This window comes from Antechinus flavipes, chromosome 6 (genome assembly GCF_016432865.1).
Source record: "Antechinus flavipes isolate AdamAnt ecotype Samford, QLD, Australia chromosome 6, AdamAnt_v2, whole genome shotgun sequence".
Lineage (NCBI taxonomy): Eukaryota > Metazoa > Chordata > Mammalia > Dasyuromorphia > Dasyuridae > Antechinus > Antechinus flavipes.
The window spans coordinates 50,040,889-50,068,854 of NC_067403.1; the positions used below are offsets into that span (position 1 = coordinate 50,040,889).

At 32.6% G+C, this 27,966-nt stretch overlaps 1 protein-coding gene across 4 annotated transcripts in view; it reads right to left on the bottom strand.

Annotated features, from left to right (window-relative positions):
- The window catches only part of EPHA5 (EPH receptor A5), a 472,740-nt gene that overhangs the window by 434,046 nt on the left and 10,728 nt on the right, over window positions 1-27,966 (bottom strand). For all 4 annotated transcript variants that reach the window (XM_051965920.1, XM_051965918.1, XM_051965919.1 and 1 more), the window contains exon 2: window positions 2,841-2,905. In XM_051965920.1, coding sequence (XP_051821880.1) covers window positions 2,841-2,905 — 65 coding nt within the window. The remainder of the gene's footprint in view (window positions 1-2,840; window positions 2,906-27,966) is intronic.

Below are 27,966 nucleotides of genomic sequence, written 5' to 3' on the forward strand. Positions count from 1 at the left end.
GAAAAAATATTTCTATATAGAAGTTAATGTGAACTGATTATCCAACAGTCTGAAAATGTTATTCAACTCCAAGTAGAGAGTTAATAGAACACAGATTGAAACAGATTTATTTTTGTTGCTTTTCTATTTTTGTCCCTTTCTTTATTTTTTTTTAATTGGCCAATATAGGACTTTATTTTTCTTGACCATACATATTTGTAAGGGAATTTAATTTTTTCTTGATATCTCAATAGAGAGAAAAATGAGGAGTTGAGAAGAAGAGGATTTGCAATTCTAAACAAAATAAAACTGATTTTAAAAGAGTGGTGTGGATTTTAATATATTTATTAGTTCAATTCAGAATACAGATCTTGTGATTATTTAATTATGCTTTAGTAATAGATATCAATGTCACATACACAACAAAACATTAAATATCAAGAAAGAAGCAGGTACTGGATTATAAACTCTGTTCTGGCATTAAATTGCAAAATAATCATGGGCATTTCATTCAGTTTATATGAGCCCCAGCTACCTTACCTGGAGAAAGAGAGGGCTGCAATGCTTTATCTTTCAGGGCTAATCTGTCTTTGAAATTCCAGCATTTTAAGCTTCTAGGAAATGCTTTAAAACAGAAACAAAAGACTAATGCAGGAACAGACAAGGGCAGGATTGTCCAAACAGCTGCTGTGTAGTTAAACCTTGAGGCAAGAAGTACAGGAAAAGTGACCATGAAGAATGCTTGAAAAGGCACACCAAAGCATAACTTTAAATGATGAGGTATGGTCCAATTTCAGGGGAACAATAGGGAAAAGGAAGCCAACTTGTATAGAACAATCAGGGAAGAAAAGGAAACAAAGGTTTTGTTTTGCTTTGCTTTATTTTGGTTTGGTTTTGGAAGACATTAGTCAAAACTGTAAATTTAAGAGGCAGAAGAGTAACAGATCCTCCCAACATCAGCTCCCTAAGGAAAATCATGAAAAACAAAAACAAAAACAAAAAACAAACAAACAAACAAAAACAAGAAAAAACTTCAGTTGTAAAAATAATTCAGAGATCCTTGTTCTGGCCTTGGAATTTTTAGCCAGGTACATTCACATAAAAAGCAACACAATCTGAAACAGCTTCAATGAATAGAATGAACCTCCCCTTCTGCCTCATCTATTTCAACCTATAAAAGGGTAGGACAAGATCTAAATTATTGGACTATATATCAAAGACAAAATTGGCACAATGATCAATCCCTGTATATGATACTTCATCTCCAGCCTTGGTGCACAATGTGACCCATATTAAAATGCTGTTTCTCATCACTTGTACTTCTTCAGATCTCAGCTTAAGTAATATCTCTGGTCCAAAGTCTTTCTTGATTCCACAAATTGTTACTACTACTAAACCAAATGATTTTGTGTTTAATATGCATATAATTTGTATTTGTTTTTCAATGTTCATGTTGATTTTCCCCAGTAGAATAGAAAAAAATATGTGTATTATATATATATATATATTTGTTTTGTCTTTGAATGCCATCTATCAAACACAAAGCCCAACTTATAGTTTCTGTTTACAATGTCCTATTGACTTGAATAAAATCATAGTAACTTGATTTTTAAAAAAAATTTCACTTTTCTACAATCAAATGAAATAAGCTCTCTTAACACTGTCTCCAACTGCACTTATTTGTTGTTGTTGTTGATATATAGAGGATAATTATTTCTTCCCCAAAGTATACAATTACAGAATCAGAGTAGATAGAAAGTTCTATAAAATACTTAGTTTGCATTATCATGCTAGTCCTTGATTCAATGGCCATTCTCAAGCAGTAAGTGAGATAAGTTAAAACATCAAATTTACAAGTTATTATGTCAAAGAAAACATCAAACTTGCTCAATCTCTTAACAATCCAGAAATTCATTCAATTATGAAATATGATCAGTATTGAATGTCTATTTCAGAACTTTATGTTTTCTAACTGTTGTTTGTAGCAGAGATGTTTAATTTTATTCCAACTAGGAATTTTTTTCAACTGGATAAAACTAATCTAAAGGATGACTTTTTTTCAACTTATCATAGAATCATTGTTTTAAAAATAATGATGAAAAATATAAAATTAATTCACTTGCTTTAAATAATATCCTCCCAAATTAAAAAAAAATAAAGACAAACAAGTAGATAGGAAAGGAGATATTTTTCCTTTAATGGAACAAAACTAAAAACAAACAAAAAAACTTTTGATTAGTTACTAAACGTCCATCAGGGAAAACATTTTCTTCAAAAAGTCCTCTGTGGAGACCTCAAGAGAGGAACTTTGATATGTGATTTAGCTCTACACTTGAGAAAAATTTTCCTTCAATGGAAAATCATGGAAGCTCTTCTTCTACTTCTATCTTCTACATTGTATTGAATGAAATAAAAAGTCAGGCTTTGGATTTGATTCAATTTTAATATGCAAATAATGTCAATACATCTTTTATTTCTTATGTTATATAAATGTATAATGCCAGTAAATCACCAATAAATTAAAATGTTCTATTTTCAATAAATTAAAATGTTTGGCAACATTTCCTTTGAATAGTAACTAGCCAAAGTATCACAGAATAAAATTAGAAACCTGCATCAAAAACCTTTCTTATAATAAATAAGCAAACATTGCAACCATAAATAAGCTACTACCCTTTCTTAACAGAGTTTCCCCTCTGAACCAGAAACCCTCCAAAACATAGATTGGCTTTTGTTTTTGTTGTTAGCTCCTCCTAACAATAAGTTTCTTCTGGGAATTTAAAATCACCACATGTACCTTAACATAGAAATTATTCATGCATCTTGTTACTTACAAAGAAAAGAAATATTGAAAGACTTACCCCATTTTTTGGGTAAGCAATCCATCCCAGATCCCCCATTACTGTGCGTGAGTCTAGTAAATTCACTAAAAAAAAAAAAAAGAAAGAAAGAAAGACATCAAAACAAGAATGAAGGAGAAGTTATAAGTTACTATTCTCATAGCTTCTGGAACTCTGCCTAGTATTTTAAAAACTGATATTAGATTAACCATTCATTATAAACAGAACATTTTAAAAGAAATTATTTCAGTGATGGAAACTCCTTTAAGTAATTTTTTTTAGAAATTAGTACAAGTTATAAAAAACTAAAAACAGGCCATTCTCCTCACTGTTTATTTTTCCCCACATGACTATTAAAATGAGATTCAATTCATACTTTTTTTTTTCTGAATAGCAATCATGTCACAAGTTGAGACTATATTTCTGAGTTAAGCTGCAGCCATAAGATTATGGCTCAACTCATTGCATTTTGTTCTGGAAAGCTGTTATGGAAACAATTAGCAAACAATTTACATTAAATAGCAATAAACTATTCCCAAGCTTATAACACTTTTTGTGGTATTACCCGAAATCTGTAGTTCAAATAGTAAGTGTAATTAAGAAATAAATCTACACACACTTAACCAAGCCAAGTAAAGTGATTGCTGCTCTCAGGGCTGGCACTACATTTAAAGGACTGCTCTATTCTTTGATGTTACAATCAACTCTTGTTCATAAAGTTAGCTATGGTACAAAATGCATCTAATAGAGAAATATTTTTTTCCTAATTATGGTAGCAATAGATAGGTATATTGAGAGATAATTTGAATTAATATAGATTTAAATATATCTATACAAATATATACACATACTATATGAGGGAAGGAAAGAAGGAAGGAAGGGAGGGAGGGAGGGAGGGAAAGAGAAATACAGGAAGGGAGGAAGGGAGGGTGAACAGCATGGAGGGAAGGAAGAAGGAAGGGAGAAAGAGAGGGAAGAAGGGAGGGAAGAAGGAATGGAGGAAAGGGGAGAGGGAGGGAGGGAAGAAAAGAAGGAAAGACAGAGGGAAGGGAGGGAGGGAAAGAGGGAAAAAAGGAAGAGAGGGAAGGAGAGAGAGATAGGGAGGAAAGGAAAGAAGGGAAGGAGACATGGAGGGTGGGAAGGAAGAAAAGGAAGGACAGAAAGGGGAAGGAAAAGAGGGAAGGAGGGGGAAAGGAATGGAGGGAAAGACAGAGGAAGGAAGGGAGGGAGTTAGGAAAAATGTATTGATTTAATTGAACAAATTATATGTTTGTTTGTTTGTTTTGTTTTAAACCCTACAAAGTCAAGAAGCAAGCCATTATTCAAGAAACTGTCCAAAAGTAGAATGGACTGCCTTCATAGATTATAATATCAACTAATAATTACCAGATTAATCATCATAGTTTATGACTGAGAAAGAGAAGTTCTGGGCATAAGCAAAGAAGAGGAAGGAAATAAACATTTCTATGAGGCTGGGTACTGTACTAAGTGATTTTAAAAATAAATTTTACAAGGGAGGAAACTGAGACAAATAGAGTTAAATTGCCTAGCCTAGGATTACATGACCAATAAACGTCTGAGGTTACATTTGAATTCGGGACTTTCAGACTACAGCTCTAGCACTTTATTCATTATGCTCCCAGAGAGGCGACATCTGTGACTTATTTTGTACCTTGCCCAGGCTATTCATTCAAAGGCCCAAGTTTAAGATATAACATGGGCCAATAGATAGATTAGAAGATTTGGACTCTGGAAGGACTGGGTTTGAATCCTGCCAGTGATACATATATGACCAATTGTGTGATCTTGTTTGGGTTTTGATATTTTTCATCAACAAAACAAAAAAGAAATGGATTAAATGGCTTCTAAGATCTGTTCAATCTCTGTATCTGTGATCCCATGTTATATACCTCATACCCTAAAGAAGCTTAGAAGCTACTGAATTAAAGTATATTTCAAAATTGTATCTAGCAACAGGAAAAAAAAAAAGGTGCTGTGACTATAGCTGTGTTGAATTCAGTTAAAGAGAGGATAGTCCCATTAAAAGTACTGGGAAGAAGCAGGTATATAGCTCTATAAATCTCAGTATTTATCCTGAAAGAATTTGGGAGGAAAGGCAGGAGACATTACAAGTCTAGAAAGGAAGGGATTTTGATCAGAGGTGTTTGTATATTACACTTCTAGAGGTAATTAACATGATGCATAGAGCTGACAGTCACTCTAGGGACAAAAGACAAAAGTTTGCCCTCTCAGGGAGGAATTGTGGCCTTCAGAGAGGAAAAGTGGCCTTCAGGGAGGAAAAGTATTTTTCTCCAGAAGTTAAGATCTTAAAGCAAAACCCCATTCACTCTTACTAGTTATTGCTCCACCAGGAGTTCACGTACCATTTTGTTTCTTCTTGCTTCTCCCTGGAGCTTCCTTCTATCAGTTTAAAAATACCACTAATCTACAGATGATGAATTTCTATAATAAAGTCAATATCTGGAAAGCTGAGAAAAGAGGTAAATGGAGAAAAAAAGAGGAAAAGATAAGAGAATGATTTCTCCATTCACCCTACACACACACACACACACACACACACACACACACACACACACACACACACACACAATTAGAACACAGCAGATAGGGATATTGGTAAAAACTAAAGAAGATTTCTGTCTTTCAAATTTATAACTTGGCATTCATATTAGAACATTGAAGGAACAATGACTGTTTTTTGAAGGTATTTGCCCACCCACCCCCCAAGTCACATATGATACAAAATGGTTCTTTTGAAAATTTTCAAATGGGTCTATATTCTAAAATTTCTAAAAGCTTCCAATGAAATGTATTACATGGGTGGAAGTTACAAAGAAATTTCATGACATTAAATAATATATGCTATTAGTTTATGTAGTCAGTTTATAAAATTGAATTACCTGAAAATTTATTATTAAGATTCAAGCCACAAATCAATGATCTTGAAAAAATCTAATACCACCTGTCTAAACATTTCCAGTACTTCAGATGGAGATATTCTCTTTTTCCCCATCATATTGCTACTTTACTACATCTCCATGATATTATTATATGAACTAAATTATGGTTGTTAATTTGAAGTCACTGGGACTTGGCCAAAGCCAATTAATCTATTGGTTCTATTACTTTATGATTCAGTTCTACCACCATCCACCCTAAATTCCCCAATATGAAATTAAAGCCTAAATCTCGGAGGCAATCCAATAAAGGATTAGGATTTCACAGAAAAACTAGCAAAGAAAATACATTATCTCTTCCAGGTCACTACAGACCAAATGTATTCATTCAATACAATATCTATGGAAATGATGGTATGACCTAGAAGTCACTCTTTCTATGATATTCTTTTTTTGTTTTTACTTAACTCAGCTATTAAAAAATAAGACACTTTAGAAAGAGATAATTTGCAATTGTGAAATTTAGAAATGTATGTCCTAAATCTATTACAGAATTGATAAAAAAGATTTTTTTTAAAACAATATGACAGTCACTCAGCATTCTCTATACTACAATTACAGTAATTAAATTGTTCAGAACTGTATATATTCTTGTAAATTGCAATGGGCGCACAATGAATATTGATCTTCATTATACAACTTAATTAAAACTTTTCCTCAAGAAGCCACTAATGAATGTAATTAGAAGAAATGTTTGATACCACAGAGTTACTTTGGAAGACATTAATTAGGTAAAAGAAATTTTATGGAAAATGTTTTTAATTCATTGTCTTTCTTTTAGAGAAATTGATGTCATTAAGCCCATAGATAACCTTTCAAGTTGACTTCTGTATTTCATTGTCTACTCTTGATAAATATGGGCTATTCCATCCACATAAGGCTTCAGTTCATCTAGAAAAATTGCCCCTTCAGGGTCAATGAATATTTAGTTTGATTGTTAAAAGAATGCTTAGATCATTAAAGAGATTAGCAATAAAAATGCAATTCAGAAACTGCTTCTTGCAACAAGTAACTGAATTGTCAATACAAAGTTTATAACTGCCACCTCCACACCCCCAACCTCCAACAAAACAAACCAAAAATGAGAAATAACTAGATAGTGTTCCATGGCAATATTAAACCAAAACCTCTTAAATAGAAATTCACTATATTAACTAATCCATATTTTCAAATGCAACACACCCTAGTAGGGGTAAACCAATCTTTCATAGAAAATTTAGTGTGCATTTTTTTAAATCACAGGATTGCTTGATTTGAAGGTCAGATTCTATCTGCAGTACTGTATTCATTCTTAATAGGAATTATGCAATTAACTTGCATAAAAAAAAAAAAGAGAGAGAACTGATTTTGGGCTGAGGGTTTCTTTGGTGAGGGTCAGTTCTGAGTGGGATTCTATAATGAGGGAGCTTGACAACTGAATGTCAATAGAAAGCCAGCCAGGAAAAGAAATAGGAAGACATGATAAAGGGATCAGAAAAACAAAGTGCCAGTGAAAGAAATGCTCTATTTTGTAGGGTCATCCATGCCCTAGTTGCATTAACTAGTTCAGGTTTCAGTTGCAGGCTGTTAGTATGTGAGATTATTTCTGTGGTGTAGTATCAAATATCTCTATACTGCTTCAAGGTTGGCAAAACACTTTATGTACATCTTTTTATTTGGGATTCACAACAAACCTTTAAGGTAGATACTAAATTTAAGCCAAAATTACAAATACAGAAAATGAGGATCAGAGGGGTTGTTAGTTGTCCATTATCATATAGATAAGAAATGTTGGAGATGAATTTGAACTCAGTTTGCCTTTACTCCAAATCCAGAACTTTATCTATTATACCAAACTGACACATTATCATCTAGATTGAGGTAAGTAAATATGTATTAATGCAGTTGATGAACATGTGTTTTTAGGACAAAGAAAGGAACTTTTGATTATTATTTTCCTCCTTAATGAGTAATCTAATTCTAATATATGTCTCAGGAATGTGGGGTTCATGAAGAAAGAGGAGAAGAAGAAGGAGGAGGAGGAGGAGGAGAAAAAGGAGGAGAGGAAAGAACAAAAGCAAGAAGAACAAGTAGAACAACAAGAAGAACAAGAACAAGAAGGAGGAGAAGGAAAAGAGGAGGAGGAGGAAGAGAAGGAGGAAGAATTGAATAAAATAACATATTGCAGTCTCTATAATGGAAAACCCTATATCCATCTTTTTTTTTTCAAATCTAACTTGATACAAATTAATATTTTCAATATCTTCTGAAAATTAAAAGTCCTTTTTTAAAAAAAATTTTTTGCCAATTCAATCATAGCAATTAATTTATACTTAATTCAGTAAAATAAATAAATAAAAAAGTTCATATATTCAGTGATATATTGTACATAGTACTGAAGGCCAAAATATATGTATATGGCATCATGTAAGGTTCAGTTCATTGAAATAACTTAAATCCAAGTTCTTTACCTACATATTAATAAATTCTTCTGTTTGGCATTTATGTTCCTTCACAATACAACTTCAAATTTTCTCTGCAGAATGTTTTTGTACTATATTATAATCAAATTTACTATCTTCCATATATAAAAATATACTTTATTTTTTTCTCATAGTATTCATAGTTTTTCTTTTTTGCTTTGCTATATATGACTTTTCCTTATTGCCTTCTCCCTCCTAAATTAATATTGTCTTTCTCTAATCCTTAAGTTATTTCATATTTATTTGGATTTATTTAGTACTAACATGTGTATGGATATTTGAAAGTCCCATTCCCCCACTAGTAGATTTTACTATGTTGTTTCTCTCTTTTTTAAAAAATCCTATACATAACACAATAGTTTACACATGACAAATACTCAGTAAATTCTTATTTAGTGAATGAATGACATGATCTTGTTTCCAGAAAGTAAGAAGAGAACTTACAATCTATCACGTTTGTTATAGATCCTATGGGTATCTGTTTAAAATGTAGGTCATCCCAGCAGGATGATTTTGGAAAGGCCTGGAGAGATTATATGAACTGATGCTGAGTGAAATGAGCAGGACCAGATCATTACATACTTCAACAACAAGACTATATGATGGTCAATTCTGATGGATGTGGCCCTCTTCAACAATGAGATGAATCAAATCAGTTCCAATAGAGCAGTAATGAACTGAACTAGCTACACTCAGCAAAAAAACTCTGGGAGATAACTATGAACCACTACATAGAATCCCAATTCCTCTATTTATGTCCACCTGTATTTTTGATTTCCTTCACAGGCTAATTGTACACTATTTCAAAATCCGATTCTTTTTTAACTGTTTGGACATGTGTGTGTGTGTGTGTGTGTGTGTGTGTGTGTGTGTATGTGTGTGTGTATGTATAGTATTTAACTTATACTTTAACATATTTAACATATATTGGTCAACCTGCCATCTGGGAGAGGGGTAGGAGGAAGGAGGGGAAAAGTTGGAACAAAATGTTTTGCAATTGTCAATGCTAAAAAATTACCCATGCATATATCTTGTAAATAAAAAGCTATAATAAAAAATAATAAAAGTAATACACTAAAAAACAAACCAAAAAACAAACAAACAAAAACAAAATGTAGGTCATCATTTGGGATTCACAAGAAGAGAAAATGAAAGACACTTGAAGAATACTTCTCCAAGTAGAATATAGATTCTGAAATAGAAGGGACTTTATGATCTACCTAATATAATTCACAGTTTACCAATGAAGAAGTGGTATTCAGAGATAATAGTCATACAGGTAATAAGTAAATGAATGCAAGTTTAAACTCACACCCCCTGATTTTAGATCCAGTATTATTTTCACTGAACCATAGTATCTTGCTAGTTAAAAAGTAAATGTAAAACAAAAATGTAAAAAGCAAACAAACAAAAAAAAGTAAAAACAAAATGTGACAGAATAGAGACTGGTGGCTCCCTAATAAGGAATATTTGGGGGAGAGGGGTTATTTAGCTTGTAAGAACAGTTCAGAGTTTTGTTTTGTTTTGTTTTTTCTAAGCAGCTTTGTTGCTTAGTGAATAGAATGTTGGTTTTGAGGACAGGAAGCATTTGAATTCTACTTCAGGATTTACTGGATAAGACTCTATGCAAGTCATTTAACCTATTTTAATCCATTTTTTTAATCTATAAAACTGGGGATAATTAGAAAGACAAAGCTATTGTAGAGATCAAATAAGGTAATGTTTGAAATGTGTTAGTTGTTTGTTTAATCTCAAAGTATCATATACACTATTATTATGTTATTATTTTAGTCATTGTCATTATTTTGGTGGTGGTGATGGTGATGATGTTGGTGATAATTGTTATGACATACATTCAGGACATATCAGATATCATCTCAAGAATGAGCAAATCTTATGACTTTTTATACTTCTACTGATTTTTCTTGTCACTAGAGGGGATTCTTAAGGACATTTAAGTTTGGGAAAAGAAATTGATAGCCATAAGTAAAAAAAAAAAAAAAAAAAAAAAAAAAGTTGTGCTACAATCATTTCCAAAGAAGATATTGATTATAAAAAAAGAAAGATATGTCTGATATAAATAATTTGTCCACTTTTTGAGAATGGGATTTAGATCTCTGGATAATGTCTTTAAAATTAGAAAGATAGTCTAATATTCAATAATGGAATACACTCTGTGAGAATGTATTTATTTTATCTATCTATCTATCTATTCAATAGATAATGCCATACATTACTCTAAGTATTTATCATCTATGAAGAAGTTAAGTTGTAGATCTTACAAAATTAGTCGAAGACAAAATCCAGAGAAAGGAACAACAAAAAGACCCATATTCTCAAATGCCAACATGCAAATTAACACTGTAAGAATAGTAAGTAAAGTGATCTAAAGATCTAAATATGAAAAGATAAATGTGACATCATAAATATCACAGGGAATTGGTAGAAAGAATACAAGACTAGAATATGGTTATAGAAGAGTATGCCTTTTATAAAGGGAAAAAAAGAAAATAAAAAGGGAAGTGGACTATAATTATGTATCATTTATATTCACATATGTACTCATATACACATTACATATTGATTTAGATAGAAATTTTGTAATCATAAAAATTCTCATGGACACAAATTGGACACAAGCAACCAAGCAAAATCAGAAATAATTTTCTCTTTCAGAGTTTACTACAGAAGTTTGGAAAGAAGTAAGTAATGATCAATTAATGAAAGAGATCTCAGGCTCAATATGAAGGCATGACATAGAAGTAATGACTATACATTTCTAGAGCTCTATCTCTTCCAAAAGCACAGCAGCTAATAATTTATAGACTTTCTATAAAGATAATTTCATTGTTCAAATGATAAAGAAATAAAAGTTCTGCATCGAATTTTTACCAGAGAGTACTAATTGTTGGAGTTCAAACAATAAGAATCTTTCTGGTGGTCGTGGAAAAGAAATAAAGTAACCACCTTATCTTAGAATTTGTGAGAGCAATGAGGAAAGGACACATCTAATAGAGTTTTGAATAAAATATGTCTATGTTTTGGGAAAGGATAAATGAATCCAACAGTTTACAATAAAAAAAAATTTTAAACTATATAAAAAGACAGATTCTAATGAGAAAAAAGGGAAAGTTCTTAAAAAGATATTTCTGCATAGTGAAATCATTAACTAACTTGAATTTTTAAAGTTAAATAACAAAGATGGGGAAAAAAGCATAATTAACAAAGGATAAATACAAAAATGTGGCATAGTGCTATGGAAGAGTGATAGAGGTGTTAAATCTCAGAATAAACTGAAATTGTCAAGAAAATTAAGGCTGACAAAAAGCTGTTTCTTTGTAGTTTAAATCTATACTGGGGAGAAATAGGATGATCAAAGGATTAAAGTGGATTTGACAATAGTAACTGAATTGACAAAAGGAATAATTTCTTAACTTTCCTTTTTCTTCTTTTTTTCCTGAAAATCAGAATAATCATTGGACTGGAAAGGATAGAATGAAAATGGTTAACATACATACAGTTGAATCCCTACATTAATCTAAAACAGAAAGAAAACACCTCCCTATCGTGGACCAAGATGAATTCAATCTCAAGATTCAAAAGAAGGTATAATACTATCAAAAAATGATAGTATTAATATGGTTGCAGAGGTCACCAAGAGAATATGGTAAATAGAGTCAAGATTCACAAAAGCTCTTGTCTTGTTTCCATTGAATATAATGAGAAGATCTTTTACAGAAATAAATGCAGTATCCTTATCCTAGGATTTAAAAAAAAAATCAATTTTATAAGAAAAAAGGGGGTTATAAGGATATTGAATCCCTTTTAGTCTGATGCACATTAGTTGAAGAAAATATGTTTAACTTGAAAAAAAAGTAGTTACAGGGAAGACATGATAGCTATTCTATAGTATCAGAAAGATTATGTAATGCAGAAGGAAGGAAGAACCAAGTGCCTAGTATGTGTCACCTACTGTGCTAAGTGCTTTGCAAATATATTATCTGATCCTCACAACCACTCTGTGAAATAGTTAATGTTATTATCCTTTATATTTTAAACAGATGAAGAAATTAAGGTATCTAGAAGTTGTGTGCACAGCTAGTAGGTAGAAGAAGCTAAATATGAACGCAGATTTTCCTGACTACAGGACAAACACTCTATCTATTGCCTCTCATAGCTGCAGGGGAAAAAGAAAACAAGAAAACAAAATTAAACAAAATAAACACAGGGGCAATGTATGGAAATTGCAAAGAATCTTTTTACATTTAATATCAGGGGAAAGCCCTAACAATTAGTTACATGAAAGAGTAATGGATTAAATTGTGAGGCAGTGGGTGTCTCTTGTTTGATAGTCTTAAAGCATGACTTGACCATTACTTAAATGGTATTCTTTTTTTTTTTTTTTTTTTTTTGGAAATGGGTTGTCCAATGATGTCCTTTCAAATTTGAAAATCTTAGGGTTCTGTGATTAACCTGCAGTACCTGCATTGGACCCATGAATGGAAATATATTATGTTTCTGAGTTCCACATCAGCACAGATCTTAAATACTCTTTAAGAAAAAACCATTCAAAGCAATTTAAACAATGAAAAACAATCATGGTTGAATAATCTTTACATCAAGAGCAGAAAATCTACATAGTCTGTAGAATCTATATTAGGTAAATCTGGTCCTGTGGACAATATATCCTTTATAGAAAAGGCATAGTATTCATCAGGTTAAATTCCAGGTAAAACAAATTCTCAAAAATGGAAATAAATTTGTTGATAGTTGTATTCATTTCAAAGCTTTTTTTTCAGAAAATGTTATCATTGTGTGGTGAGATTCCTTTAATATTTTGCTCTTGCGCCTAAACGTGACTTTACCTCCCTCTTACTTCAATGGTAAAGTCATGGTGTGGGACTAGTTTGTGTTTGAGACTTCTTTTCCTCCACTTCCAAAATCCTGTGTAACTAAGAATCTATGTGCAATGAGAAGTATATCAAAAATTATGAATCGTGTCCATCCAGGAGTAAGCATACTATAATATGATAATAGAAATATATATATACACACACACATATATATATATATATATATATATATATATATATATATATATATATATATATATATATATATATAGTGGAAACCTTCAAACCATTTATCTAGTTATACATGGCTTTAGTTGTTCCTGAGGGAACTACAAATCATTATCAAATTTCAAACAATAAATCCTGACTTTCTAAGAAAGAGAGAGATCTGTTTTGTATACAAAGAAAAGCATAAATCTAAGGATCATATAGAGTTTTAAATTTTGTCCTCGAAGCTTGGCACATTTTTAAATGACAGGCAGGAAACCACAGGGCATACACTTGTCCATGCATATTTTGTCCTCAAATGTAAAATGAAGCCCATGAAAACAATTAGAATAAAATGGAAAATATATGCAAAGCTGATTCTCTGTTTTGAGTGAAGCCTTACCCCAATCCCTAATTATCTCTAATGCTTGATTGAAATATACAAAACTGCAAAAACAATCTATATAATCATTAACTTTCTAGCCTTCAGGGTAGGATAAATGATGATGAAGTCTAAACTTGCACCAAAGCTTTTTTTAAGATAACACACAAGGGGGACATTTGCACATGCTCATATGGAACATTTTCAACACTCCTGCATGTATTAGGAATGGACAAACAGATGGGTGAGCCTGGAATAGTTCATCTAAAATGAGTAGTGACAAATTTTCACCGAAAAAATGAATTGTGCTAATCAAATAAACATCACCAGCTTTCTTTTTGATAAAATCACTGCACATTAACTTATTTCTGAGGTTCATCCAGACAAAGAACTGGGCTAATCTTTTAAGTCACTTAATTGCATGACTTTTTTTCCATTATCAATCAAATCTTGATTTATGTAATAGAAGAAATAATGGCCTAATGTTTCTAGTGGGTACATGTCAAAATTTTAGGACAGCTATCTATTATATAAAATATTTGTTTCCTTCTACATGAGCACAAAAGTACCATTGAGTTTAAAGTAGGGTGGGCTTGGAATCTCCAACCAAATCACTATAGCATAAACAGTGGTTCTCAAAGTATGGTCTAGAGAATCCTGGGAATCTCTGAAACCCTTTTAAAGGGTCTACAAATTCAAAAATAGCTTTTATTTCCAATATGGTAAATGTCTATAAATATAATCCAGATAAACAAAAATGCTTTGGAGATATCCTCAATATTTTTTAATAGGATAAAGATACTGAAAACAAAAGTTTTGAGAACCACTGCCATAGAACATGGTTTACAGGAATAAATTTAATCTGGTTCTATTCTGTTCTAGAGGAGTCATGGAAAGATAGGTATTTTCCGAGAGTCAACTTAAAGTTTTAGATCTGATCCATATGTGTGTGTGTGTGTGTGTGTGTGTATACGTGTGTGTGTGTGTATACACACAGAAGTATAAAAAAATAAAAATCCAAAGCCTTCTCCAACATGGATCCAAACAACAAAATTATACCTTGAAATCAAATCTGGAAAGCCAGCTAAGTTAAACCTCATTCCAATGTTTGTCATTTTGTGATTGGATTATTATTATTTAAAAAAAAATTAATGTGATGTATTACTTAAATTTTTTAAAGGCTATTGGTCATTTTGAATTAATCCTTGCTTCCTGGTATCAAGTAAATTTAACATTTAAAAAATAAACAGAACTTTTTTCTGTCAAAAGTTTCACAACCCATTAAAAAACATTGCTAAAAGGTCCAATTGATTGACTCAATTATTATGCTAAATGTAGTGCACTGAAAAAAATTGTTAAATTTTCTACAAGTTTATATATTTAAAAATGGCAAAGTGGATTCACTTAAGAAACACCTTCTTCTCAGCATTCTACACAGATCCTACAAAGCAAAGTATATGCGGTTAGTTTTAGATGAAACATTTGTTAGTGGATTTTACCAATTCCTTGACCATTCACTGCTTGAATTAAGCTTCCAATCACTCTCAGAGCAGTGAATCCTCTGAGTCATTAAGTTTCTCCTAGTGACTCCTGGGATGAACATTTGGTATTCAGAGATGCAACTGAAGCAATTATATTGCCATTTATTAAAACATGAAGAGAACCAGGAAAAGTTATGGCACTGAAAATTCACTTACCACAATGCAAAGAATTAAGGTCTCTATGTACAAGAAACATTTCTACTTTCTCCAAAGTACCTTCATTTGAAGGATCAGTATCAAAATTTTCTTTCCACCAAAATGCTTCTTCAGTGCCTAATTGGGACATGGAATTCTGGAAAGATCTTTCAATGAAATGCAAACTTTGGCAAGTACAGTGAAATACAAGCTGGAAAGGCTTTGAGGTGTGCCTGGCAATGACCTACTGTAGATATGAGAAATGGCATAGCTAACTTCAAAGACATGACTTAATGGAAAACTGACCCCAAGTTTGGTTTAGTTTCTGTCCATAGTAACTCCTAAGTTGTAAACAATCTCCAGTGCAGAACAAGAAATCATATCAGGGAAAAAACAAACAAACAAATAACAAAACAAAACAAAACAAAAAACAAACAGATTTTGTTTAAGTGCTAAGGAGCTTAAGAGACAACAGCCTATCTAAGCTTTTATCTTCATGTTCACAAAATCCATGTTGACATCTTAATTTATACTCTAAGAATGTTGATGGAATAGATATTAAATCTCTTCCATCCTGATAAACATCTTGATAAATACAATTTTGAGTTGTGTCTTTATTCTAATCTTTTAAAATTATGCCTTCTTTCATATTACTATGAATAGCCAAATGATGTACAAACTATTCTATAAATTTTCCTATAACTCTTAGGTAACTGACTTTATTTGCAGATTTGATGAGATGCCTAATATGCAATATTTTTAAATGCCCTATCACGAGAGAAAAGTAGAAGTTTTGGGGAGTGAATGGCATAAAATTATTTTATACATACATACACATAGATGAACAGACGTATGGATGCATAGATGCACGGATGGATACATGGATTATACATACTCACATAGAAGTAGGAAAAACATATAAGAAGGATTAAGACAGTATGAAGGAATTATAAAGAGAATCCAAAGGCCTTAGACTAAGTAAGCAAGAAAAAGGATAACTATTTGGGAAATTCAGTGTATACAAATAGATGTGTGTGTGTGTGTGTGTGTGTGTGTGTGTATTATCCTCAAAAGATATAATATTAATGCTTTGATACTTTTGAAAGTAGTTTTTTTCCCCCTTTATCACTTTTGATGTGAAGGATATACAACTGCATGCCTTTAAGTTAATATTAAAGCAATGTACAATCTCTAACTAAAAAAAAAAAAAAAAAAAAATTCTAATTGCCCATGCTTTCTAAGCAAAACACAGATGGAAAGAACACAATCAATAATGTTCAAAGTGGCAAAAAAAAAAAAAGAAAATTCCCCCACAACCATCTTTTTTCACAGTAATCTACAGTAACAAGCACTGATGAGACCATGCTACACAAAATCTCTTCATCATCACAACTTCAATATCTCATTCCTCATAAATCTCTTTTGTCTATTTTATTACATTGAGGCAAGTACTCATTTTCCTGTTATTTTTTCCTGCTGTGGTAAGAATTTTTATAAAGTTGTAAATCTAAAGTGCTCCTGAAAGTAGATGACAGTCAAAATAATACAGGAAATCAAAAACAAATGAAAGAATAACCCCTAAAATGGAACCTAAGCCATTCTGAAACAGATGTTTTTTATTAGTTATTTTCCTAGAGTCTAAAGCAATCATGCCCAAATCATAAGAAAAAAAAGAATTACACGTAAGCAAGGATTGACTCAAGACTAGTACTGCTTACAAAACGTGTTTTAAAGAAAGAAAAATGGTGAGGGAGAAACTTGAGGAGCAAACAGACATTAGTATAGTTACTTTCCTATTTCTATCAAAGAATATCAATAGAAGATTTTGAAGCAAGAATGGCAATGCTCTTCCTTTGTAAAACTCAATAAATGATTATTGAATTATCTAATGTCACATAACCAGGTAACAATAGGATCAGGATTTTAACCCAGGTCTTATACTTATAATAAGGAACAGTAGTGAACAGTTCTGTGCCTTTCCTGTTCTTGGTCTGGTCATTTAATATTGTGAGAGCATCAAGTATTTCTCAATAGCCCTTATGTTATTCTGTTGTCAATAATATATAAAAAGGAAACCTTATACAATGTCAAATCCTCTATAGTGAAGGCTCCAGAAATACTAGATATTTCTTTTGTTATTAACAGCATAAAGAAGACTGAAGGGGAAAAAGTGTGTAAAGAAGGTCTCATTATCTCTACATTATTGAAGATCAAGAAGTAATTTATTGATAGCCATGGGAGTTTTTTGAGATACAATAAAACAGATTCATTGAATCATAAAGCAAAAAAAGCAATCTTAGAAATCATCTAGTCCAATATCTAATTTTGTATATGAGAAAACAGATGTCCAGAAAAAACTAAATAGCCTTAACCTATTCTTTATCTGCTTCTGATAGTAGTCTTTCCCTTCTCATATAGTATTGTCTATATGCCAAATGAACCTTTCTTCTGGCTTATTACATTCTACCATGTATCATTAAATTGTGATTTATCATTTTTTTCCTCCTGTCCACTATTTTAGGCATGGTCTTTGTTGATTTTCACCATTGCATATGTCAAGTTTTCCACAATTTCTTGGATATACTAGCCACTCAATAATTGTAATTGAATTGAACTGAATTAAATTGAATAGAACTGAACTGAAATGAGTTGAATTGAATTACTCAAAGACTTAAACATCTGAAGTTGTAGCCTAGATCTCCTGACTCTTCGTCCAGTGCTCATTCTGCCATAAAATATTACTTCCAATGAGTTTTTCATGCAAATAGGAATCCTCAAGGATACTATAGTAGTGGCAGTGACAATTGGAGTGAAATAATTTTAGTATTTCCCATATTTTTCCTTCCAGAAGACTTCTCTTCTATAACACACATTCCTTTTAAATGGTATATTTTGAAAAGTTAGCATATTACATTTCCACTGCAAGCATTCCTCCTATAACAGGTTCATTTAAAGAGATTTTATGGAAAACAGCAATGAGATATATTAGAAAGAATTTTATATTTGAGATGATTATGCTTTATAGGTATTCTACCATTTACTAGCTTTACCTAGTATATCCTCTTTCCAAGTTTTGAGGATGCAATGTGAAAAACTGAGTCACAGTTAACTTGTCTGAACTTTAGTTCCTCGTGTGCAAACTAAGAGGATCAAATTACATCATCTCATAGGACTTCCAAGCTATAAATCTGCAATTCCAAAAATCACAGATTTTACAGATGATTATTATTTAGGTATGGCAACTAAATGATGCCATGGTTAGAGTGGCAGACCTAGAGTTAGGAAGACTCACCTTCTGATTTCAAATCTAGCCTCAGATATATACTAGTTTTGTGTTTCTGGACAAATCACTTAATCCTTATAGCCTTATTTTCTTTATCTGTAACATGAGCTACAAAGGTGAATATAAGCCACTCAAGTAGGTCTGCCAAGAAAATTCCAAATGGAGTCATGAAGAGTCAAAAATTACTGAGAAAGAAAGACTGAACAATAAAAATTATTTAGGTATGAGTTAAAATTCTTTGATTCAATAGTGCCATGTGAGTATTAGCTATAATGAAAAATTTTAAATTAAAATAATTATTTTTTGTATTTAATTGGTAGATTCTTGGTCACAATAGAAGGGTTTAGTTAGGTGATCTAAATGTTTTTTGGGAGTCTGTTTCTGTGATTTATGACTTACAGTGAAAATAGTGATTACCATCTACAATTACAATTTCAAATAATTACAAGAACAAGATAGGATATTTTTGTATAAGCATCCCTAATCTGTGAAGGCTAAAGATAGAAGTGATTATATATATATATATATATATATATATATATATATAAATTGAGGGAATCTGATCCAAAGACATTACCTCCCCCACAGTATGGTCAAAGCTTCCCTCTATTCCCTAATTCTAAATAACTATGGAGTGAATGAACTACTTTCTTGTGTGTAAATCATGTATGTGTATAACAATATATATGTAAATATAGACGTGCAATGTAAGTGGGTGTTGGAATCCTTACTAACTGCTAAGTAATTAGAGTTGATCTAATCTTACAAGAAGTTGTTTTGGCCAGAACCTGAAACAAGGTACTAAGTAGAACTACCCATAATCCCTCTCTCTGGAAGGAGCATAAATAGGCCAATGGGCCAGTCGAAGAGCTTCTTGAGAGAGTGAAGACGCTACAAGTCGAGATTTCAGCGGGATGACATGAAGAGTGGTGCTGGGTCTGGAGGCTGAAGAAAGCAGAGGCAGAAGCAAAGGACAAAGCGGCAAGAGCTCTTGGAACCAAGCAGAGAGATAGGCCTCTAAGCTAACCGGGCTATATTGGGATAATAAAAGATCTGAATTTTTATCACCTGGTTGCGTTTTGAGAAGAAAAAGATCACCACATTTTGGCGCCCGAACAGGGACCGATTCAGATCCATCTGAACTAGATCACAACATTTTGGCGCCCAACGTGGGGCTAACAGACCCCCTCAGTGGATTTCAGTGGAAAAGCTACGATCCTGATTCAAGTGGAAAAGCCTCTGATCCTGATCCAGTGGAAAAGACTCTTCAACCCAGAAATTAGAGTGAGTACAACAAAGAAATTTTGTTAAAAGAGTTAAAGTAGAATTTCAGCTAAGATGGGACAGATATTTAGAAAGCAGCCTGTTTCTGTTCAAGGAAAATGTTTAGAGAGCATTGTCAAAATTATGGAAAGTCAAGGTTTAATTATAAGTTTACAGCAAATCACTGAACTTTTACAAACTGTAAAGGACATATGTCCTTGTTTCTCTCTTGATAAGGAATTAGATCTAAATGAATGGAAATTGGTTGGAGAGGATCTTTGTCAATTCTATGATAAAAATGGGCCTAACTCAATAATTAATACATATAATGTAATACAATTGGCTATAAGAAGTTATTTAAGTGATAGAATGATGAAAAGGAAAGTACAGGAGGAAGAATTGCCAACTTTACTAGGTGAAAAGGAGGATGAATCAGATGAGAATGGAGTTAATTACAATTCTGAGTATGATACTTCACAGCAGGAGGAATTAGGTGATTCCACATCTCATGACCCTCCCCCCGCAATTAACCCTTCATGGGTGGAACAAGGGGGAGGGAGAGAGACAGAAACACAGTCAGCTTCTCCTGTAAAGCAGAATTTGACAAGATTAGAAAAAGCATTAATTAAAGCAAAAAATGAAGGAGAAGATATATCTGATTTTATAAATGCATATCCTGTGATTGAAGAGCTCAACTCCTCAGGTCAAAAAGAGAGAAAATACACTCCTTTTAATTTGGGAAAAATTAAAGATTTGAAAAAGGGTTGCACTCTTTATGGGGCTACATCATCTTATGTGAAGATGTTACTAGATAATTTGTCTTATGAAATCCTAACCCCGAATGACTGGAAATCCATAACGAAAACTTGTCTAGAACCGGGACAAAATTTATTGTGGCTTTCGGAGTTTCATGAATTATGTAGGATTCAAGCCCAACGCAATAGGCAAACAGGAGCTATTGTACAAGTTGCTTTTGACCAACTAGCTGGTGAAGGTCAGTATGCAGAGACTTCACAACAGATTTATTATCCCATAACAGTGTATGAGGAAATTTCTAAGGCTGCAATAAAAGCTTGGAATTCTCTCCCTGGACAGAAAGATGGAAATAATGCTTTCACAAAAATAGAGCAAGGTCCCAATGAACCTTTTGCAGATTTTGTGGGACGTTTACAAACAGCTGTAATAAGAACCATTGGAGACAATGCAGCAACAGAAATAATGACTAGACATTTGGCTAAGGAAAATGCCAATGAGATTTGCAAGAGAATTATATGGGGGCTAGACAAAAATGCTCCTTTAGAAGAAATCATTAGACGCTGTGCCACAGTGGACATAAATGCTTATTATGCCCAAACTATGATGAACATGGAAAGACAAGGTCCTTCTTGGCAGAGGAATTCTAGAGAAACTCGTCGATGTTTTCAGTGCGGAAAAATTGGACATTTGAGAGCTCATTGTAGATATGGAGATAGAGTGAGAAGACAGGGTGAGAGAAAACCCAAAACCCCATGTCCAAAATGTAACCGAGGCTTTCACTGGGCCTCTAAATGTATATTGACCCAGAGGAATGAGAGGCAGGGCCCAGCTCTAAAGTATCAATCAAAGGACAGGTGGGGCATGATAGCAGCTGAGGTTACACCCAGAGAGACTTTAGAAATTCAGAACTCTGATGTCATCAACCAACAGAAAAGCAATCAGGATTACAGTTGGGAAGAATACAGGCCTTTTAAGACAACAAGACAATATCCAATGCAAACAGCTCCAATGTAATTACCAGATGATGAGGAGAAATCCCAAAAGTGGTAAATAGAAGAGAATTAGATAGGTTAACTGCTTGGGGAAGAGGATCTGCTTATATTTCCACAGGTGGAAAAGGAATCAGATGGCTAACAATGAGACTGTCAAAAGAACTTTAAAATCTTCAGCTTTCAGTTCCTGAAAAACCAGCAAGAATCACTGGATTCCCTGAGATGAAAAATTGTTGATGAGACTTTTTTGCAGTACTTCAGAGCTTACAGGAATTATTAGATTCCTGGCGCATGAACTAATGAACAATGGATTCCTTATGGACTATTTCTAGGACTTATGGACATTTGTAAATTTTCAGGTCGATTTATGTTGTTACATTACTACTAGCCTGTGTTATATTACTATGTGCTTATGTATTTTAAGCAATTGCAAGAATCATTGGATTTCTTGAGATGAAAGATTGTTGATGAGACTTTTGCAGTAGTTAAATTTTCATGTTGATTCATGTTATTTGTTACATTACCACTAGCCTGTGTTATATTGCTGTGTGCTTTTGTAAATTATGTATAATGCCTCCCATATTGATGGATTTATGTATACCATGTATATCTGTTACAAAGTTCTGGCCCATATTGATGGATTTATGTGTACCCCCTCAGGAACCCCCTATGTTTTAAAACAAAAGAAAGGGGGAGATGTTGGAATCCTTACTAACTGCTAAGTAATTAGAGTTGATCTAATCTTACAAGAAGTTGTTTTGGCCAGAACCTGAAACAAGGTACTAAGTAGAACTACCCATAATCCCTCTCTCTGGAAGGAGCATAAATAGGCCAATGGGCCAGTCGAAGAGCTTCTTGAGAGAGTGAAGACGCTACAAGTCGAGATTTCAGCGGGATGACATGAAGAGTGGTGCTGGGTCTGGAGGCTGAAGAAAGCAGAGGCAGAAGCAAAGGACAAAGCGGCAAGAGCTCTTGGAACCAAGCAGAGAGATAGGCCTCTAAGCTAACCGGGCTATATTGGGATAATAAAAGATCTGAACTTTTATCACCTGGTTGCGTTTTGAGAAGAAAAAGATCACCACAAGTGGGTATGTAGGCATCGACCTCTAAATATGTAAAATAAATTTTAAGTTAAGTTTCTGGTACATTATACTTCCACCTTCCATTCTACTCCCACCCAGATAAAATTTGTAACCTCTAGATATTACTGACAAAGGAGCCATGGGTACCATGAAAACAGAGATTCATTCCTAAACTCAGTTTGAAAACACTTTTTTCATATACATTGTTGTTAATAGATGATGCTGATACTGTTCTATTTTTATTTTATCTTTCTATGTTGTAGATTAAATAACAAAAACATATACAAAACAACAAAAAATATAACCCACAAACAACAACTAAACCTCATTCCTGATAATATAATTTTATTCTTTAGAGTTTAAGACTGAAAAAAAAAATCCTTCCATTCCATTTCAGTCATGTACAACTCTTCATGACCTATTTGGAGTATTCTTGGCAATGATGCTAAAGTGGCTTGCAACTAACTTCTCCAGATCATTTTATAATGAGAAAACTGAGACAAAAAGGGTTAAGTGAACACAGCTAGTAATGTCTGAAGCAGCAAATAAAAAACAGCAATCTTTCTGACATCAGGCCCAGTTGTGCTCGCTTCATTGTATTACCTAACTGCCCCTATGAATAGATAATTTTATCTATATCTATAGATACATAGTTATAGATAGAGTTAGAGATACACACTTTGCCACAGTGTCGTACATACACAGAACACAGAACTCCATTCATTTAAAGAGATTTCATGGGAAACAGCGATCCATTCATAAATTTAATACTGCCTAGAATGTATTAATGCATTTCAATGATATAAAAATCCCTAATTTTACTGAATTTTGTGCTTCACCTATGGATACTGATAAAAATCTCTCTACAACCTAAGTAATAGTGTTATTGAAGTGCCATTTCCAATATCATTAACATAGTTTGTCCAACTTGGTGATAGGCTTATATGCACTGTGTTAAGATGATCACAGCTCCTCAGACAACATACATGAATTCCTTTACCTAGCGCATCCTCTTTCCAGATTCCAAATATACAATGTGAAAAGCAATGAATGGGTCTCAAGATTTGTACTTTGCTGGCATAGTCTTCAAAAAATTAGAATAATGGAACCATAGAGGAGGAGTTTAATGGAAAATACCTATGTGTGCTAGTTCTCATACATACAAGTACATTCATATACCACAGATTATTAATAGAATTGCTAATACTGAACAATAAATTGAATTTTTTACCTGGTTAATCTCTACCTTTGCCCTGAGAGTCTCCTCAATGGCCAATAAAAGTCAATTTTTTTAAAAGTCCCTCTTCTAGTCCATATATGTGAACTGTTTAATTTATGATATTAATCAATAAAGAGATTTTTATGAAATTAAAGATACTTCAGGTAAGTGTTTTCCAATGTTTTCCTTGACATGAATATTTGATAGTTCTTTTGGATAATGTCCAACAATCACCCATTTATTAAACATCTGCTGTGTGTGTGTGTTTGTGTTCCAAAATATAAAGATGGATCTAGATTATTATTATAGTGAATATTTTAAATAAAATGCTTTAAGTTCATTAAATTATACACTGACTACTAAAATTCACAGGAAAAATGGTATAGCTCAGACAAACATAATACAAATCAAATCATTATGTGAGATATTCAGTTCAGAAGACTTACAAGGATGTAGCTATTTATTTTGAGAGCTGTTCGGTTCTTTGTAATCATTACTTTTCAAAGTTCCAGTGGTGAGATAGAAAAGGATAGCAGATATCAAATTGTAAAAAGAGTCAAGAGCCAAATATGTCCAGAATTTATTTCTAATTGTTAGCAATTTCATATCTTCTTTCCCTGACTTTCATTAAAAAATTCAACATTTAAAACAACACCGATATTCGTATTGTATGAATTAATCAGGAAGAAAAAAAATCATTCACTTCTTAGCTATTAAACATCAAAGGAAGAAAGCAGAAAAATAGGCCAATTGTATATGACAGATTTTCATCTTAGCTATCACTGTGGGAAAATTCCCACATGCAATTTGACAACTAAAATTCTCCAACTTAGAATGATTTTCTGTCCCTGTTTGCCTTTAACTGTCCCAATTTGGAAATCAGAAAAGCTAAGTATTCTTCTAGGTATAATATTTTTGGTATAAGAGAAGAAATGGCCATTCAGGCCTCTTTTCCCCCTTGCTGTTTATTCTCCCTGTTTATATTTAAAGATTTAGTTTCTGAAATTTGCAGAAATAAGTTGCGAATAGGTAGTCCATGGATACGTGAATGAATAGATTGATAGAAATATAATTAGATTGACATAAATAAATTATAGACATATAATTTAATATTTGTGCATAATTTTTCATATGTTACTTCTTGTATTTAATACTGTTAAGGTATGGACAAGTACCTTTAAATCTAATAATCTAATGTATTATATACATGTTTAGCAAATGCATATATGAAAACCTAATGTAAATATTGTGTGTCCATATTCATATATGATATGTTTCATCATCCAAGTTTTTTCCATGTCCTTTAGAGAACCCCAAATACTCAAATTCTCTCAAAGTTTTAAGAGGCCTTAGAGGATATTTTATCTAAGTTATACCTATACCATATGTAATTCACTCTCAAAAGCTTCCTCCAGGGGCAACAGCTCTTATAGCAGTCTAAGTTATGTAATTCTATTCTTTTCTTACCTTCTTTAAAATATAGATATATAATATTTGTGCTTATGACCACAAAAATACGAATAAGTTCCCCTTGGTCAAAAGGCCAATCTGCAATCAATCATTTAGTGCCTACTGTATGGCAGACTGAAAGTTTTTGATGCAAAACTGTCCTTATCCATAGGACTTCTAGGAGTCTCCTTTTGCCACCTTATCATAATGATGAAAATGGACACAATAACATGCTAAGAGAATACATTGTCATCATTTGTGTGATTTGGATGTATACTGGGACACTTCTCCAAATATTCAAGAAAGACTTTGATGAAAGTAAAAATTTGGCTCCATTGGTTGCACCATGTCATTGACTTTTATGGTGTTGGTGCCATTCCAGATATACCTGCAAAGTTTATCTTTCTACTCAGCACACATGAAAATACATCCTGGAATGAGGAAAGATAGTTGCTGCAAAGTAAATAAACCATTTTCTTTTAAGAAAAAAATTCAACAAGATCTATTTCAGTGCTTGTAATTCACAAAAACATAATATTACTTTTACTAAAAAAAAAGAAAGGAAAAATTAAATAGAAAAAAAGAAAATTTACTTTTTAACATTTGTGATTAGAAATTTTGATTCTGAATTAAAAATAAGCAAACCTATGCTGGAGATGCTATACAATAGACTAAAAAGTATTCTGGGTGATACCTAGGTTGGAGTTCTAGCTCTATTTTTTATTTTCTTTGCCATTTGAGCTAAGCCACTTCAGATTTCTTAATCCCAATTTTATTAATTTATAAAATGATCGCTGGTCCAGGTGCTTTCTAAACTCCATGTAAGATTTAACAAAACATGTTTTTTTGTGTGTGTATTTTTGTATATATTTAAAACCATCCTGTCTAATCTCTTGGCCCTTTGATTACCTTACAGATTTCTTTTTCTGTAGATGAGTGTAATAATGATGATAATAATAGCTCATCATATTTTATTTAGGTTTATAAAGTACTTTACACATATCATTTTATCATATTGTTAGAAAATTTTGTCAAAGAGTCACTTCTATCCTCTCCAACTCATAGGGAAGGGAAGGAAACTGAGGCTGAGAAGTTTAGGTAACTTGTCTAACATCACAAAGCTAGTATCAAAAATATTAAATTAAAATTAAGTTCCTCCCAATTCCAAATTTAACACTCTAGTGATTATCATCTATTTAATGGCCTCTGAACAAAATCTGTGAATGGAGATGAAAGTAAATTTTCACTAAAAACAAAATTGTACGAGAATAATCAGAGAAAGTTTAAAAGTATTTACTTAAAATGTAGGACAGCTAAATTCTGGCTCACACCAATCAATTGTTTGATTATGGTCTAGTCCTTCTGGTACTTAACAATCAATTGCTCAAAATAAATAATTAGACAAAGACAGACTGAAACCAGTCAGACTAATACTGAAAACAAACAAGCTTCCCAGAGAACTAAACTACTAGAGACAAATATTGAAGTCTGCCAGGACAACTACTTGAGAAATCTATGGCTGAGCCAAATGCTTTTCTTTCTCTACAGCCTTGCATCCAAATCTTCAGTTGGTCATATCACCAGGAGGGAAAAAAGGCATGAAATGAATAATTATGTTAAGCTGTTTTTTAAAGGATGAACAAAAAATACAACTGTCAACAATAGCCTTTTTCAGAATTATACTAAATCCACAATGATATATTTTCCCATTTCCAAAGTAGTAAAGGGTTTGGAGATAGGGAGAAATACAGGTCTCTTGCTATTTTTCCTTGAAGAAGGCTTTTTCTCTTAAATTTTGAAAAAATAAGTGATCATAGTAATACATTTGAGCATGAATGAAATACTTGATCAGTTGTTAAAAGCTCTCTGTACTGTTAAAGGAACCTCACTAGAGTAAATGTTAAAATAAGAACAAAAATGGAGTTTTCTCTAAAATTCTGCTGGATATTTGGCTTTTTAAAAGATTGATTATAAAGTATACCAACTATAACATTAATTTCCATATTTGATTATATGTATCAACTTTATTTTAAAACATAAATTATTAATCAATGGTCCTTTACTGGGTTAGAGTAACAAGAGTTTTGCCCCAGGAAAAAGAATTGGGTGAGAGCAGAAAATTTGCCCTGGTATGGGAAATTTACCAGTCAGTTGGCAAGCTATCATATTTAATCCTCAAAGAAAGCAGATGTGGATAAGATCTTATTATTGGATGAAGATGATGATATCATCAGTCAGAGGAAATTTACCCACTCATGAAAAAGAAAGAAGGAAGAGTTTCCAACATTGATATCAGATTGATAGTTTTCTGGAGTTCTAAAGCCAAGACCAGAGGAATCCATGTTCTGGCCTCTTAGGAGGTTGGCCTAAATCTTGCTCAGAAAGCAGATAATTTCAATGTAGACATCATGCAACCATTCACATTGCCACATGGCACAACTCAGTGATGCTGGAAGAGATGGAAGCTTGGAGGCCAGAAATGGGGGGAAAAATATCTCATCTTCTAAGCCAGGGCTTCTTAAACTTTTTTCCACTTGCACCCCTT